At 54.9% G+C, this 14,681-nt stretch overlaps 2 protein-coding genes and 4 non-coding genes across 7 annotated transcripts; all 6 read left to right on the plus strand.

Moving 5' to 3' along the window:
- The first annotated feature begins 20 nt into the window (after positions 1-20).
- SENP3 (SUMO specific peptidase 3) lies at positions 21-7,754 on the plus strand. Of its 2 annotated transcripts, none has more exons than XM_062175476.1 (11): positions 21-44; positions 1,326-2,051; positions 3,013-3,252; positions 3,347-3,458; positions 3,835-3,982; positions 4,116-4,163; positions 4,551-4,628; positions 6,221-6,358; positions 6,527-6,610; positions 6,728-6,778; positions 7,229-7,754. In XM_062175476.1, the coding sequence occupies exons 2-11, from the start codon at positions 1,337-1,339 to the stop codon at positions 7,337-7,339; spliced, it is 1,725 nt and encodes a 574-aa protein (XP_062031460.1). In that variant the 5' UTR covers positions 21-44; positions 1,326-1,336; the 3' UTR covers positions 7,340-7,754. The 2 variants fall into 2 exon arrangements, with proteins under 2 accessions (XP_062031460.1, XP_062031459.1); XM_062175475.1 differs by lacking the exon at positions 21-44 and adding an exon at positions 340-521.
- Positions 7,755-8,583: 829 nt separating this feature from the next.
- Positions 8,584-14,279, plus strand: EIF4A1 (eukaryotic translation initiation factor 4A1). The gene is made up of 11 exons (XM_062215588.1): positions 8,584-8,637; positions 10,014-10,062; positions 10,466-10,598; positions 11,047-11,186; positions 11,915-12,083; positions 12,434-12,543; positions 12,676-12,819; positions 12,900-13,037; positions 13,124-13,213; positions 13,454-13,533; positions 13,629-14,279. Exons 1-11 carry the CDS (start codon positions 8,615-8,617, stop codon positions 13,771-13,773), a joined length of 1,221 nt encoding a protein of 406 aa, XP_062071572.1. The 5' UTR covers positions 8,584-8,614; the 3' UTR covers positions 13,774-14,279.
- On the plus strand, positions 10,633-10,764 carry LOC133747403 (small nucleolar RNA SNORA48). The gene has a single exon (XR_009864355.1). It is a non-coding gene; the product is annotated as a small nucleolar RNA SNORA48 (small nucleolar RNA).
- On the plus strand, positions 11,456-11,600 carry LOC133747404 (small nucleolar RNA SNORA48). Its single transcript, XR_009864356.1, has one exon. It is a non-coding gene; the product is annotated as a small nucleolar RNA SNORA48 (small nucleolar RNA).
- On the plus strand, positions 12,192-12,338 carry LOC133747418 (small nucleolar RNA SNORD10). Its single transcript, XR_009864367.1, has one exon. It is a non-coding gene; the product is annotated as a small nucleolar RNA SNORD10 (small nucleolar RNA).
- On the plus strand, positions 13,251-13,393 carry LOC133747384 (small nucleolar RNA SNORA67). The gene has a single exon (XR_009864338.1). It is a non-coding gene; the product is annotated as a small nucleolar RNA SNORA67 (small nucleolar RNA).
- Positions 14,280-14,681: the final 402 nt, after the last annotated feature.

Genomic DNA, 14,681 nt, shown 5'->3' on the forward strand with positions numbered 1-14,681 from the left:
GCCCGCCAGGGTGCAGAAGGCAGGCCCACGCCGTGGGGCGGGAGGTAGGACGGGGCACGCATGCGCAAGGGGGCGAGAGGCCGGGCCGCCACGCGCCGCCAGGTCAGCGGCAGTGCGCAGGCGCAGTCCTACGTAGGGCTCGGGGGCGGGGAGGTGCGGTAGCTCTCGGGTAGGTGGGACTGGGCGCGTGGTGGCCGCGCCGGCGCCGTCCGCCGGGTGTGACGTACTAATCCTGCGCCGCCACAGCCGGTGGGCCTGGGGCTCGCGGGCGGGGAAGGAGGAGGAGGAGGGGGAGGTGGTGGCGGTGGTGGTGGAGGTGGAGGCTGAGGGAGAGCCGAGAGGCGGCCGCGGCGGGGCGGCGCGGCGCGCGCCCCAGAAGCGTTGGAATCCTGAAGTGAGGCGGCTGCGCCTGAGGACAGCGGGAGTGGCGGGGCCGCCGCCGTCGCTGGGGAGATGAGCCGGGAAGCCTGAGGCCAGAGACGCCCGCCCTCGGGCCCGTCCGCCCGGCTGCCCCGCTCCGGGTGAGGACGCCCCTTCCCCTCCCCCAGCCTTGCCGTGGCTCCTTCCACTCCTGGGTCTCGCTCCCACCGAGCCGCGGCCAAGAAGCCCCCCCGGAGGGACTTCTTACGGCCCTGCTACACCGAGCTTGTAGGGCCATAGCCGTGGCGGGACGCAGTTCTGGTCCCCGGGGATGAGGCAGGAGAGTGGGCTGGGCCGGCTCAGCTCGCTCGGCGCGGTTCTGCCCCAGCGCCTTGATTGGGCTGCCTGGCCTCCGATGCCGTTCTTTTTTCGGTTTCCTTCAAAGTCTTCCCCCCCCCCCCTTTTTTTTATCAGACTCTGTCCCCTGAGCCGTAGCCCTGGCACCCTCGTTCCCACTGAGATGACCGCAGAGCGGGTCCACACCCCCCATTCAACAACTGTCTCATGGTTTCCCTGAACTTGTGGTGTTTCAGGTACCTCAGTATTATGTCAGGGTTCCTGTGCTGGACCATCTCCCTGAGCAAAGAAAGGACCCTTAGTAGGCTCTCAACGGACAACTTCTGTTGGAACTGAAACCGAAAAGCAAAGCCTGAAAATACTGAGTTCGACCTGGGCATCTGCGAAATGCGATCCCTGAGGCCGACCGCTTGGCCATGTTCCTTTGGGAAAGATAATGGCACAGCGTGGAGAGAGTCTCTTGTAGACTGTGCTCATTGGGAAGATCCAAACTTTTGAGCTTTGTGATACCCTCTTCCCTTAGTTTATTTGCATCCGAATTCAGAGGAAGATGCCTAGGATCTGGTGGTTAGGATGATTCTGATATTCAAACCTTTGTTTTTTTACAGGGTGCTGGAAGATGAAAGAGACCACACAGGGGACCGGGTCTTGGGGGCCTGAGCCTCCGGGACCTGGCATAGCCCCAGCTTACTCAAGCCCCAGGCGGGAACGTCTTCGTTGGCCCCCACCCCCCAAGCCCCGACTCAAGTCAGGTGGAGGGTTTGGGCCAGATCCTGGGTCTGGGACCACAGTACCAGCAAGACGTCTCTCTGTCCCTCGACCCTCTTTTGATGCATCAGCTAGTGAAGAGGAGGAAGAGGAGGAGGAAGAGGAAGATGAAGATGAGGAGGAGGAAGTGGCAGCTTGGAGGCTGCCCCCCAGGTGGGGTCAACTAGGAGCTTCACAGCGGCCTCGCTCTTCCCGCCCCAGTCACCGAAAAACATGCTCACAGCGCCGCCGCCGAGCTATGAGAGCCTTCCGGATGCTGCTCTACTCAAAAAGCACCTCACTGACATTCCACTGGAAGCTTTGGGGGCGCCACCGGGGCCGGCGGCGGAGCCTCGCACACCCCAAGAACCATCTTTCACCCCAGGAAGGGGGTGCGACACCACAGGTGCCATCCCCTTGCTGTCGTTTTGACTCCCCCCGGGGGCCACCCCCACCCCGGCTGGGTCTGCTAAGTGCTCTCATGGCTGAGGATGGGGTGAGAGGGTCTCCACCAGTGCTCTCTGGGCCCCCCATGGAGGAAGATGGACTAAGGTGGACTCCAAAGTCTCCTCTGGACCCTGACTCTGGTAAGGTGGGAAAGGGGTTGGGGGGAGTGGCTAAAAATCTGGAGCACTAGGAGTCTCTTGGTTTGGTGAGAACTGGGCCTAGGGGAGTAGGAAGGCAGAGGGAAAAGGCCAGAATAGCTGCCAAATGTCTAGAAGACAGGCTGGGGAAACAGTCCGCAAGCAGGCGTCCCGTGCTCTCAAGCACGGAGGAGAAGGGGAGACGTGGCTGAGAAAAATCCAGTGGTCTTGGTCGTTGCAGTGCCTCTTGGCTGTTGGGGGTGGGATGTGGCCTTTCCCAGAGGTAGAGGCCGACATCTCTGGGATCATGTGTAACATTCTTGCCAGGGTATTTTGCTTTCCGAAACTCAGGAGCTAAACAGTTTCAGGCTCTCTTCACTTTTATTAAATAGTCAAGTACTTTTTAAGTTTTACTTATTTGAAAGGCACAGTCTTGGGTGAGAGAAAGATCTTCCATCCATGAGTTCACTCCCTAAAATCCTGCCTGGGCCAGGCCAAAGCCAGGAGCCAGACCACCACTGGGGTCTCCCTTGTGGGTGGCAGGGATCAGGTACGTGGGCCTCCATGTGGCGCCTCCCAGGCACACTAGCTAAAAGGAATGCAGAGGCAGGACTGGATTGCAGGCAGGCACTCTCACATGGATGTGGGCTTAACCCCAGGTGGTGCCTTAATCTGCTGCTCCATGACACCCCCCTTTGCAGTATTTATTGATCCTTTACCCTATACTAGAGAGACCTGAAATTTACATCACTGAACCCTGGTCTTTCCTGTTTTCCTCCTGTCTGAGTGGGAACTCTTTCCTCTGTCCCATTGGAGTCTGTTGAACATCCTTATTTCAGGGGTCTCCGTTTCTTAGGTTTATGTAGGTAGATGCTGCTTCAGTTCCTTATGTAGTCTTAGTGTTTGTGTGTATTAGTTAATCCTCCCAATGTCTCATCCCCATCCTATTTCCCCTGCCTTATAGGCCTCTTCTCATGTACTCTGCCCAATGGTTTTGGGGGGCCACCTGGGCCAGAAGGGGAGCGCAACCTAGCACCCCCTGATGCCAGCATCCTCATCAGCAATGTGTGCAGCATTGGGGACCATGTGGCCCAGGAGCTTTTTCAAGGCTCAGATTTGGGCACCTCAGAAGAGGCCGAGCAGCCTGGGGAGAAAGCTGGCCAGCACAGCCCGCTGCGGGAGGAGCATGTGACCTGCGTGCAGAGTAAGGAGGCCAAGGGGACCCAGGCTCCTTCCCTCAGCTGACTGCTAGATTGAGTCTGGAGTCCTCACCCATGCTTCTCTCCTCCTCCACTTAGGCATCTTGGATGAGTTCCTTCAAACTTACGGCAGCCTCATCCCCCTCAGCACTGATGAGGTAGTAGAGAAATTGGAGGACATCTTCCAGCAGGAGTTCTCTACGCCTTCCAGGTGAGGCTTGAAAGATGGCTGTCCTTTGAAGGGGGGTTGGGACCTGGGGGATGAGGAGAGAACGCTGCTGCCGTTTTCTGTTAGGGATGCACTTGGGGAGAGGGAGGGGGCCAGAGCTGAAGGGGAGGAAACTGTAGGCAAGGTGCGAAGTCCCTGTAAGCTGACTCCGAGGGTTGTCACCTGAGATCCTGACATATTAAATACACCCTCTACATATTTAGGTGCATCTTTCTGGGGAGTGGGCTGTTAGTAGGTCCTTAAAAGGAGCCACGACCAAAAAAAGGTAGGTTTAGATTCTTTTTCTAGGCAGTAGTAGTACTTCTGGGTGCCACAACTGTGTCATCTCTTACCGTGACTCCACCCTTGGCCTACTCAGGAAGGGCCTGGTGCTGCAGCTGATCCAGTCATACCAGCGGATGCCAGGCAATGCCATGGTAAGGGGCTTCCGAGTAGCCTATAAGCGGCATGTGCTGACCATGGACGACTTGGGGACTTTGTATGGACAGAACTGGCTCAATGACCAGGTGAGAAGAGTATGGAGAATCAGGCCTGAGAAGGGGTTCAGGGAGCAGTATCTGGGCCCTCAGCATGGGGGAGCCCTGAACTCATACTCATGCCATGTCCTCCATGGTAAGTTGCATCCCATCTTCTCCCCAGGTGATGAATATGTATGGAGACCTAGTCATGGACACGGTCCCTGAAAAGGTAGGCCCAACCAGATACTTCAGTCTCCTGAAAAATTGCAGTTTTAAATAGCTTTCCCAGTCCCTTTCATCTGTCCCATTTTATATTAAAAGTGATTCTGGGAGAGGTAGCAGATGATAATCTGTAATCTTGACCCCACATTTATCAATTCTTTTCCTTTCTGGCAGTCTAATATTTCCCTCTATGGCTAACCACAAGAATTGGGATGGGAACCTATCTGTAAGATAAGGTTAATAACAATTTGTATTTTACTGTCTGTGAATTAAGTGGGGATTGTTGAAACCAGTCCTTAGAGCCATATGGGGTGGAAGTAGATGGGAGCAGAGGCTTCGTGGGAGAATGTGAGGTGTTTTAATTCCATCCAGCTCTTTTGCATCATTGGCACAGGTGCATTTCTTCAACAGTTTCTTCTATGATAAACTCCGCACCAAGGGTTATGATGGGGTGAAAAGGTGGACCAAAAACGTGAGTGACAAATCCACATTGACTTGTGTGGCACATCACCCCTAAAGAGTTCTGTTTTCTGTGAGCCCTTTCCCCACCCTTGCTCCTTCATCTGTTTCCAGATACTAAATATCTCCTCTGTGCTCTACACTGTTGTATGTACCAAGGGTACAGTATTAAGGAAAACTTTGTGCCCTTGTGGAGTAAGACTAAACAAGTTGTATTTCTGCTAATGACACGTGCAGTGAATAGATGAAAACAGTAATGTAGCCTGGGATGTGGGTCTGTTGGGTTGCCTAGGAAGGCCTCTCACCTGATACTTGAATGATGAGGAGCCAAGCCACGTGTGTAGATCTGGGAAGGAGGGTTCTAGGCCAGTACATGAGACAAAAATGAAGAAGAACATGCCTATGCAGTTGGTCCTAGAGAAAGCAGGGAGAGGATGATGGGAGATGTGGTCAGCAAGTAGACTGTGTAAAGGCATGGAGGGCTGGGGAGGGTAGAGTTCATTCTGTGTATCCTGAGAAGCCAGTCAGAAGTTGTACGTGGGCTAGGGAGTTCCTCATGTTTGAAACTGCTCCTTCAGTGATAACTTGGAAGGAGGTAAGAGTGACAGCAGACAGGCTAATTAGGAGTGAGGAGCTTGGCCCAGGTGCTAGAGGACAGAGGGAGTAGTTTTCTCTAGGATAAAGTTTTAACGTGGAACCAGTGGGATTGTCAGGATGTGGGAGTGAAGAAAGACGACAGGAATGGAGGGGAAAGCCAGGTTTTTGGCCTGCGTACTTAGAAATGAGAAGAATGAGAGGAGCACATTTGGTGAGGAAAATCAAGAGTTCGTTTTACCTCTGGTTTCCCTGGCCTCAATTTAGTGACAGGACATTTACGGTGAGACAGGATTGTCGGCTCCCGTTTTCTTGATTTCTGTCCCCAGGTTCATGAGCTCACACCCTCAGGGACCCGGCAGGTGTGCTGCTTCCAGGAGAAGCAGAGGTAGCATACGCTGAAGAGAACTTGCCCTTCGTACATTTGAGTTTGAACCCCACCTCTGCCATTTCTTGAGCAAGTTAGTTTGCTTTTCCAAGCTGCAGTTTCCTCATCTGTTAGATTGAACATGACAACTTTGTGGTAGGACTGTTCTGGCCATTAACTGATGGAGCATTTCCTTTGTGCCAGGCATTGTTGGAGTGTAGCATGGATTTTAACTAGTTTAATTCTCAGACAAGTAGATGAGGTGTGTACTGTTATTTCCACCCTCTCACAGAGAAGGCAACTGAGATCTAGACTGTTACTAAGTAGCTTCCCTGTGGTCATAAACCAGTAAAACTAGGGGCTGGATTTGAGGCTTCATAATCTTGAGCCTGAGTTGTTAGCTGCTAAGTGCTTGTTGCTCTTGTGTGAAAAGTGCTTGCCTCATCTGATAGCATCTCCTTACTTCCTGTTCTACTCTTGCTCTCAAGAATCGAAACATCTACGGTCTTGAGCCTTGTCTCACAATCCAGGGCTTGGGTCTGAGTTCTCCCACTTGGCTCCCTAGCCTGTTCCTCTTCAGAACCCTCATGGCAGTCAGCAGGATTGCTCTGTATTGTATCTGACCTCTGGTGCTGTCTCCTTAGGTGGACATCTTCAATAAGGAGCTACTGCTAATCCCCATCCACTTGGAAGTGCATTGGTCCCTCATCTCTGTTGACGTGAGGCAACGCACCATCACCTATTTTGACTCACAGCGCACCTTGAACCGCCGCTGCCCTAAGGTTTGAGGGGGTAGGAAGAAGATGGGTAGAATGTGGGGAGGTCCAGTGGCAAGGCATTGCAGGAAGGAGGGCAGGCTTTGGGCTTCTGAGGAGTGACCCAGCATGGTGCCTCCGTTACCATACCCTGGGTTCTCAGGGCATCACTTTGTTTTCTCCCCAACCATATAGCATATTGCCAAGTATCTGCAGGCAGAGGCAGTGAAGAAAGACCGACTGGATTTCCATCAGGGCTGGAAAGGTTACTTCAAAATGGTAAGTTTCCAGATGGGGAGTATGGGGTGATGGTGGGAGGAGAGGTGGGAGGAGGCGGACATTGGAGTCACAGCCCTGGGAGACTCCAGGTGAAGGACCTACCTTTCTGTTCTCTAGAATGTGGCCAGACAGAATAATGACAGTGACTGTGGCGCCTTTGTGTTGCAGGTAAGCCGATGAGGGGCCTCCTCATGGCGCTCTGGAGTCAGTTAGGGGTAAAGCACTGGGAGGCTGTTGTGTCCCTCATTTGTCTCACAGCCAGTTATGGAGCAGGGAGTGCCTTATGTGTTAGCGCACAGAACCCGTGGTTTCATTGGTTCTCTCCTGGGCTCCTCCGCTGGAACTGGAATCTCGCCCTCGTGTAGCCGTCTCTTCCAACTCCATGTATTTTCTCCCTTTTAATGTTTACTCTTACTGAGTAAGAATGCCAGCTTTAGAGCTAGGCTGCCTTTGAAGCCCAGGTTACGGGACTTTGACTCCCTTTGTATGTGCAATGAAGATATTCTCTAAGACTGAGGCAAATGTATCTCCTATGAAACAGGTAGCGCAGGTCCTCACTTGGTGGTGGTGGGGGGTGCTCAGTAGGTGGTTCTCATGGCCTGCTTTATTAATACCCAGTACTGCAAGCACCTGGCCCTGTCTCAGCCATTCAGCTTCACACAGCAGGACATGCCCAAACTTCGTCGGCAGATCTACAAGGAGCTGTGTCACTGCAAACTCACTGTGTGAGCCTCGTACCCCAGCCCCAAGCCCATTTATGGGCAGGGAGACATGGGAGACCTTTCCAAGAAACTCCAGTTCCTTTCCTCACCTCTCCTCACCCAATTCCCTTCGGTTTTTCATATTTAAATGTTTTAATTGATTTCTGTATTTTTTTTTCCCGAGAAAATACTTGTTGATTTCTGATGGCAGGAGATGGCCACAGAAAAGCCCCCTTTCTCTGCCTGCCTGCCTGCAGGGAGGATGGCCTTGTGGCCTGGGTGGGGCAGTCATCCCCCTTCCACGTGCAGGGGGCAGGAAATCAGTGCTGGGGGTGGTGGGCGGGCATAGGGATTACTGCCTGCCAGGTCTTCAAACTTTTTTTTATATATATATATATAAATGCCACGGTCCTGCTCTGGTCAATAAAGGATCCTTTGGAGATAAATAAGTGGTGGTGTTCCTTAAGGGGCCTCAAACTAGTGGATATGCTGTACCTCGGGCCTTCGAGCCAGTGCGTGAGCTTCTCGTTTTTTGCATCTTGAGGTTTCAGGGGCTCAGTCACCCAGATCGGCCTGCCAGGGCGAGCACAGAAAGTGGGAGCACAGGGAACACTCAGAGACAAAAGATCCCGCGAGAACCCGAGGAGCAAGGCACTGAAGGGGCCTGGGGAGGGTTTGGGTCTGGATTCGGGACAGCTGCCCCAAGTGCCCAGAAGTAGGTTCATCCCTCCAGCCCTAGGAGTCCTCCCAGCCCCAGGATGTGTCGCTCTTTATTCCATCATCCCTGGCGCACGCAGAACACGGGCCGGGCGGTGTCTAATCTGTCTCTGCTACAGGGGAGAACAGCTAAAATTTGGGTCCAGTGGAAACCTGGAGCAGAAGGAAAGGGAAGTGGTAGTCCCGGGAGCCCGGAAGTCCCTGGAGGCTAAGACCTCGCCCCCCTTGCGTGATAGGGTCTATTAAGCCACATGACTAAGGCGCTATCGCCTCTGCACGTGTAAGGGTGCAGGGCCCCAAGATGGCTGCCAGGCCTCGAGGCCTGACTGCTGTATGTCACTTCCGTACCGGCGAGAAAGGCGGGCCCCCTAGCCAATGAGGCCGCGGGGCGGGTCCTCGCCTTGATAGGCGTTCAAGTTATCCAATGGTGGCTGCGAGCCAGAGCGCCTACGAGCTAACGTCACGCCGAGTTGCCGAGCGCCGCCAGGCGGGGCCGAGGCGGCCAAGCCAATGCGATGGCTGGGGCGGGGTCGGGCGCTCTATAAGTTGTCGATAGGCGGGCCCTCCGCCCTAGTTTCTAAGGATCATGTCTGCGAGTCAGGATTCCCGGTAAGAAAGGCATTTGCAAGAGGCTGTGGCTACTCACCCTGCCGCTCCCTTCCGAGGGCCCCGTCGGGGAGGGGCTGAGAGCGCCACCAGGGTTGCGGGGGAAACCGAGCCGGGAGGAAACGTCCGGCGGTGGGGGAGGCGGGTCGGGGGCAGATCAGCGGCCGAGCTGCCGCCAGAGCCGAGACAGAGGGCAGGAACAGCCCGCGTAGGGCCCGGAGTGCGAGCTTCGTTACGAGGCCTCGACCCGAGGCAGTGGCGTACGTGAAGCCCCAGCGCTGAGTGACAAGGCGAGGTCGCGACCCAGCGAGGAAGAAGGGCAGCGGCGGCCGCCACTACGTGGCCATAGCCGGCGGTCCGGTTGCCCCCTGTGCCGGGGGGAGGGCTCGCGCGTTGGGATTCGGGGGGATTCTGACGGTACCACTCGCGAGAGGCGGGGGTGCCTGGGTCCTCAGGTCCAGTCGCTTCGTCGGGCTGAAATACGGGTCGGGGAAGAAGAAACCGGCCGTTCAGTGTGCTGGTTTTCTTGACGGCCAGGACTGAGCCTAACCCCGAGGAGCGGCCGCGTGAGGCACCAGGAGCCCACCCGGCGCCGGGCGGGCGGGTCCATTTTGCCGCACAAGCCGGGCATTTGGCAAACTGCGGATGGGCAGGTCCACTTTCCTTCGGGGGTGAGCGGCCTGAGGTATGGGAGGGCGACGCCATTTCGCGACGGGGGCGGGCGGGGATGTGGATTGTTCCATGGAGGGGGGGAGACGCCGCCGGGTGGTCGAGGGAGCAAGCACATGGCGGCCTGAGGTGTTCCCCTCCCCCAGTCCGCTTCGCTTTTAAGTGTTGTGCAATCTCCCCCTGTGCTAGCTCGGCTGGGGCTCATTGTGCGCGAGGCCGCCACCGCCCGCGGCCTCCCACATCCGGGCACCGCGAGGGGGGGCTCGGCTGGAGGGAGAAGGGGAGGGCGCGGGCGGAATGACGTGGGGGGGAAGGGGATGGCCTGCCCTCCGATGTGGGAGGTGAAGGGCGGGACTTCCGGCGCGCTGGTGCCGCGAGGGGCGGTGCACGCGCTTCGGCTTTGAGCCGCGGGGCCTTGGGACACGTGGGCCGGCGGCAAGCACCGCATCCGGCCCCATGAGCCTTTATGCTTTGAGGGAGGTTCCCCCTACCGTGTGGGAGGGGGGTGCCTGCCCTGATCCGCTCACAGGACGGGGCAGAGGCCCTCAGTTTTAAAGTAACTTGAGAGTGTCTTGACCACTGGTGGGAGTTAGACTGGGGCTGAGTGCTGATGGCATCATGCTTGGCCGGCTGCTGATAGAGCCTGACTGTCAGGATGTCTGGCGTGGCTCCGTCAGGCAGGGCACAAAATCCATTCTTTGAATCAACAGATCCAGAGACAATGGCCCCGATGGAATGGAGCCCGAAGGTGTCATCGAGGTGAGACTGGAACCTGCCACCACTGCCCTCCATCTCTGAGAGGCCGCTCTCTGTGTCCCCTGGTTCCTGGAGTAGCAGAGACTTGGGTCTTAGTTCACCAGAATTCAGTGCGAATCCCGAGGACATAGTGTAAAGCTCTACCCCAAAGGAGTCTTGACCATGGTTTGTAGTGAATCGATTAGTAGTCCTGAGGCTAGGTGTGAAACGTGCCAATCTCCAACCTCACAGCTAAAGTGCACTGGCCCCTTAGAGTGACTGCCCAGCCCATCTGGAACCAGCGGCCTCCCTCCAAGGTGTCAGGGTTGTGGGCTCCGAAGCGCTGGCCCAGGCACCAGCTGGTGTTCGCTAAAGCACACCCTGCGCTCACTGACTGATAAAGCTTTCGTTTCCTTGCCTCCTGCAGAGTAACTGGAATGAGATCGTTGACAGCTTTGACGACATGAACCTCTCTGAGTCCCTCCTTCGTGGCATCTATGCCTATGGTTTTGAGAAGCCCTCTGCCATCCAGCAGCGTGCCATTCTTCCTTGTATCAAGGGTGAGACCTTTGGGCCCCAGAACGGATCTGGCGCTGTCCCTGACCGGGGTAGAATGGCTTTGGGTTGGTGGTGCCCATCTATCAGCCAGGGACAAAGCAAACCCTTGTTTATCCCAGCTTGGCTTTTGGTCTGTGCCCATGCCTGGTTCTTGCCTGGGACACACGGACTGCTGGCTTGCCTTTACTGAGGTACTATTGTACACAGTTTTTACAGCCCTGTTTTCTAGCTTAGTGCAGTGCTAAAGTTGATAGCCTGATCATTCTCTGGATTTGCCCCCAATATGTCACCCTATTGTGGTGAGGTAAGGTTTGTAAGGCACTTAAGGCTTCGTTCATGATTGTTAGTTGCTTGTTGATCTCAGCTCATTAAGTTAGGCGTAAGTCAGGATTTGACTGTCCCATGAGCCCAAAGTGTAAGTTCGCCAGGTCTCATTTCTTGTCTGTCTAGGTTATGATGTGATCGCTCAAGCCCAATCTGGGACTGGGAAGACGGCCACATTCGCCATATCGATTCTCCAGCAGATTGAATTGGATCTGAAGGCCACCCAGGCCTTGGTACTAGCACCCACTCGGGAACTGGCCCAACAGGTGAGAACGTGGCTTCTTTGTCCTGGAGGGGTGCTGTAGGAATAATGAGCATAGTCTGAAATTCCGGGGGGTTACTTCCAAGGAGGAAGAGGATGCTCGGGGCTGGGAGGGAATGGGGCGGTGATTTTTAGCTGGGTTAATTGTATGTCATTTCCTACCCAAACGTAACAACTGCCACTTCTCCACCCATTTCCTGAGTCAAATGACAAGACTGCTGGGCCGGGCCTGACTGGCTAGGCAAGTTGGGTGACTGTTTATGAACACCCCCCCACCCCTGGCAATGGGCAAAGAGACACCTCGTTCGTGGTGCTGCTCTTATATCAGTCAGGGGCAGAGCAGATGCGCAGTCCTTTGTTCATCCTAGCTTGATGCCTGTATTGGTGGCCAGAGCTGTTTCATGCCTAGGGCACAAACCCTAATGGTAGAAGTGATTATTCCGATGGGAACCGGGCGCAGATATGTAACCAAGAAGTGACAGTAAGCCTCTCAAGACTGAACCGGTCATGTGGCTTGTGTTTGGGGGCAAGGGTGCAGTTGGCCATGTGTGTGTGTCATGTGGCTCTTTAAACTGGCTGTGAAGGAGGTAAATAAATGGACCACAGTTTTCAGAAGCTGAGGGTTCAGTTGCATGTATCATGGTTGTTGGGAAGACCGAATCCATGGAAAAGCGAGATGGGACCTGCCACGGTTGTAGCTAACAGTTGCACATCCACCTTTCTCTGGTTCAGATACAAAAGGTGGTCATGGCATTAGGAGATTACATGGGTGCGTCCTGTCATGCCTGCATCGGGGGCACCAATGTGCGTGCTGAGGTGCAGAAGCTGCAAATGGAAGCTCCCCACATCATCGTGGGCACCCCTGGCCGCGTGTTCGACATGCTTAACCGGAGATACCTGTGTGAGTAGCTCAATTTTCCACTGCCCTGTATCCCCCTCACCTTAGCCAAGCCTTCCTTGTCGGCCAGCTTCGTTCCCAAGGCCGCTTGTTCTCCCTCCCCTGAAAGCTGCTCTGTGATGAACCCCATGCGTGTCAGCTGAGCCCTGGCTTCCCTGTCCTCTCAGCCCAAGCCCAGGGAGTGTTCTACTTCCTGGGGCTGTTGATTGGCCTCCAGGGCAGTCCTGGGCAAAGGATCAGTCTCTGTATTCTGAGAGCAGACTGCCTTCTATCCTCCCCTGTTCTTCAAGAAAGTTGGATATATTGCCTGTTTCCCAAACTGCTACATAGTAGTATTTCTCCCATGCCTACAGCTCCCAAGTACATCAAGATGTTTGTACTGGACGAAGCTGATGAAATGTTGAGCCGTGGATTCAAGGACCAGATCTATGACATCTTCCAGAAGCTCAACAGCAACACCCAGGTGAGAAAGGCAGTGCCGGAGGAGCCGCCCCGGGAGATCCCCGCGTCTGAGCACGAGCATTTTCTGGGGGACTAGGGAGGGGCGGGCGTCCTGCGGCGTCGCCTACCCTGAGGCTGGTCTGTGTTTCACCAGGTGGTTTTGTTGTCAGCCACAATGCCATCCGACGTGCTCGAGGTGACCAAGAAGTTCATGAGGGACCCCATCCGGATTCTCGTTAAGAAGGAGGAGCTGACCCTGGAGGGTATCCGCCAGTTCTACATCAACGTGGAGCGCGAGGTGGGCCTGGGTGCAGGAGGCCGGCCTGCGTGGGGGCTGGTTGAGTATAGCCCTGACTGACTGTTCGCCCCCACCTCCAGGAGTGGAAGCTGGACACACTGTGCGACTTGTACGAAACCCTGACCATAACCCAGGCTGTCATCTTCATCAACACCCGAAGGAAGGTCGATTGGCTCACTGAGAAGATGCACGCCCGGGACTTCACCGTCTCTGCCATGGTGAGTGTCCTCGCACGCCCGCCTGGTGTGAGTGCCCAGCTCCCCCGTGCTCGTCTCTGTCGCTAACCTTCAGTTTTCTCCCCTAGCATGGAGATATGGACCAAAAGGAGCGAGATGTGATCATGAGGGAGTTCCGCTCTGGCTCTAGCCGAGTACTGATTACCACTGACCTGCTGGTGAGTAGGGGGATTTCCAGCGCTGGAAGGAAGAAGAATCCAAGGTGATTCCCTCTCCCAGGGGCCCGACTAGTGCCTCTCTCAGGAAAGTAGCAGCTTGGAAGAAAATCCGGCATGCCCAAGGCTCTCGGAGACAAGGGGCCGCGTGCTTCCTTTGCCTGCCTTGGGCTGCCTACATGCACTCACTAAGCCCCTTCCGGATGGACTGTGTGCACTGAATTCCTCTCTGTCTCCACATAGGCCAGAGGCATTGATGTACAACAAGTTTCTTTAGTCATCAACTATGACCTTCCCACCAACAGGGAAAACTATATTCACAGGTGAGTGTGGGTCTGCACCTCCTGCCTAGCCCCCTGCATCCTGGGCGGAAGCTCTGGACATCCCTCGATCCTTGCAATGTCTCCTTGTGTTTCAGAATTGGCCGTGGTGGACGCTTTGGTCGTAAAGGTGTGGCTATTAACATGGTGACAGAAGAAGATAAGCGGACTCTCCGAGACATCGAGACCTTCTACAACACCTCCATTGAGGAGATGCCCCTCAATGTTGCTGACCTCATCTGAGAGGGGCTGTCCTGCCACCTAGCCCCAGCTGGGGTTCAGTCCTCAGGGGCTGAGGAGCAGCAGGAGGGGGGAGGGGAGGGAGCCAAGGGATGGACATCTTGTCATTTTTTTTTTTCTTTGAATAAATGTCACTTTTTGAGGCAAAAGAAGGAACCGTGACCATTTTAGAAACCCTTTTCTTTGGGGTAGGCTCTTGCCCCAGGCGCCGTCTCCTCCCAAAAAAAAAACACTAATCCATTTCCCTAACCTAGTTACCTCCAGGTCCCAGAGCTCTCCCACCCCAGCTGAATTCCTCCGAACTTGATTCAGGGGCCGAAAACAAGTCACTCAACCTCATGTGCCGGACCAAACCTGCAAGGAGCAGCCCCCAGTGAGGTTGCCCAGTGATTGAACCCAGCTAGGGGAGCAGGGGAGAGAAAATGGTAGCCATTTTTACATTGTTTTGTATAGTATTTATTGATTCAGGAAGCAAACACGAAATTCTGAATAAAATGACTTGGAAACTGCCTGTCGGGCTTCTCATTTCTTCCTTCCCTGTCCTACCTGCCACTGGGTGTACCAGCTACCCCCTCAACAGCGGTGACTACTGCTGTGTTGCTTTATTAACTACCTAGAAGTTACCAGAAGAAGCCATTTTCTTAGTCCAGAAAATTGTAATAACAGGATAATATGAACCACTGAGGGCTTGGGTGTGTGCTATCTCAAGTGGGTCACATGTCTCACTAGGAGGAAGTAACGAAGAATTGTGTGTGGAGAGGGGCTAGCCAGAGGAGGGGCCTGCTGGTTAGAACCACTGGCCCTAACTGCCTAGTGAGGTTTGCCAAGGGTGACAAAGGGGCCCCACCAATCTGCCTCACGGCTCCATCATTCTGTAGTCATGGGACAGCTTTGACTTTGGCCCTGACACC

The sequence above is a fragment of the Lepus europaeus genome, chromosome 18 (genome assembly GCF_033115175.1).
Source record: "Lepus europaeus isolate LE1 chromosome 18, mLepTim1.pri, whole genome shotgun sequence".
Lineage (NCBI taxonomy): Eukaryota > Metazoa > Chordata > Mammalia > Lagomorpha > Leporidae > Lepus > Lepus europaeus.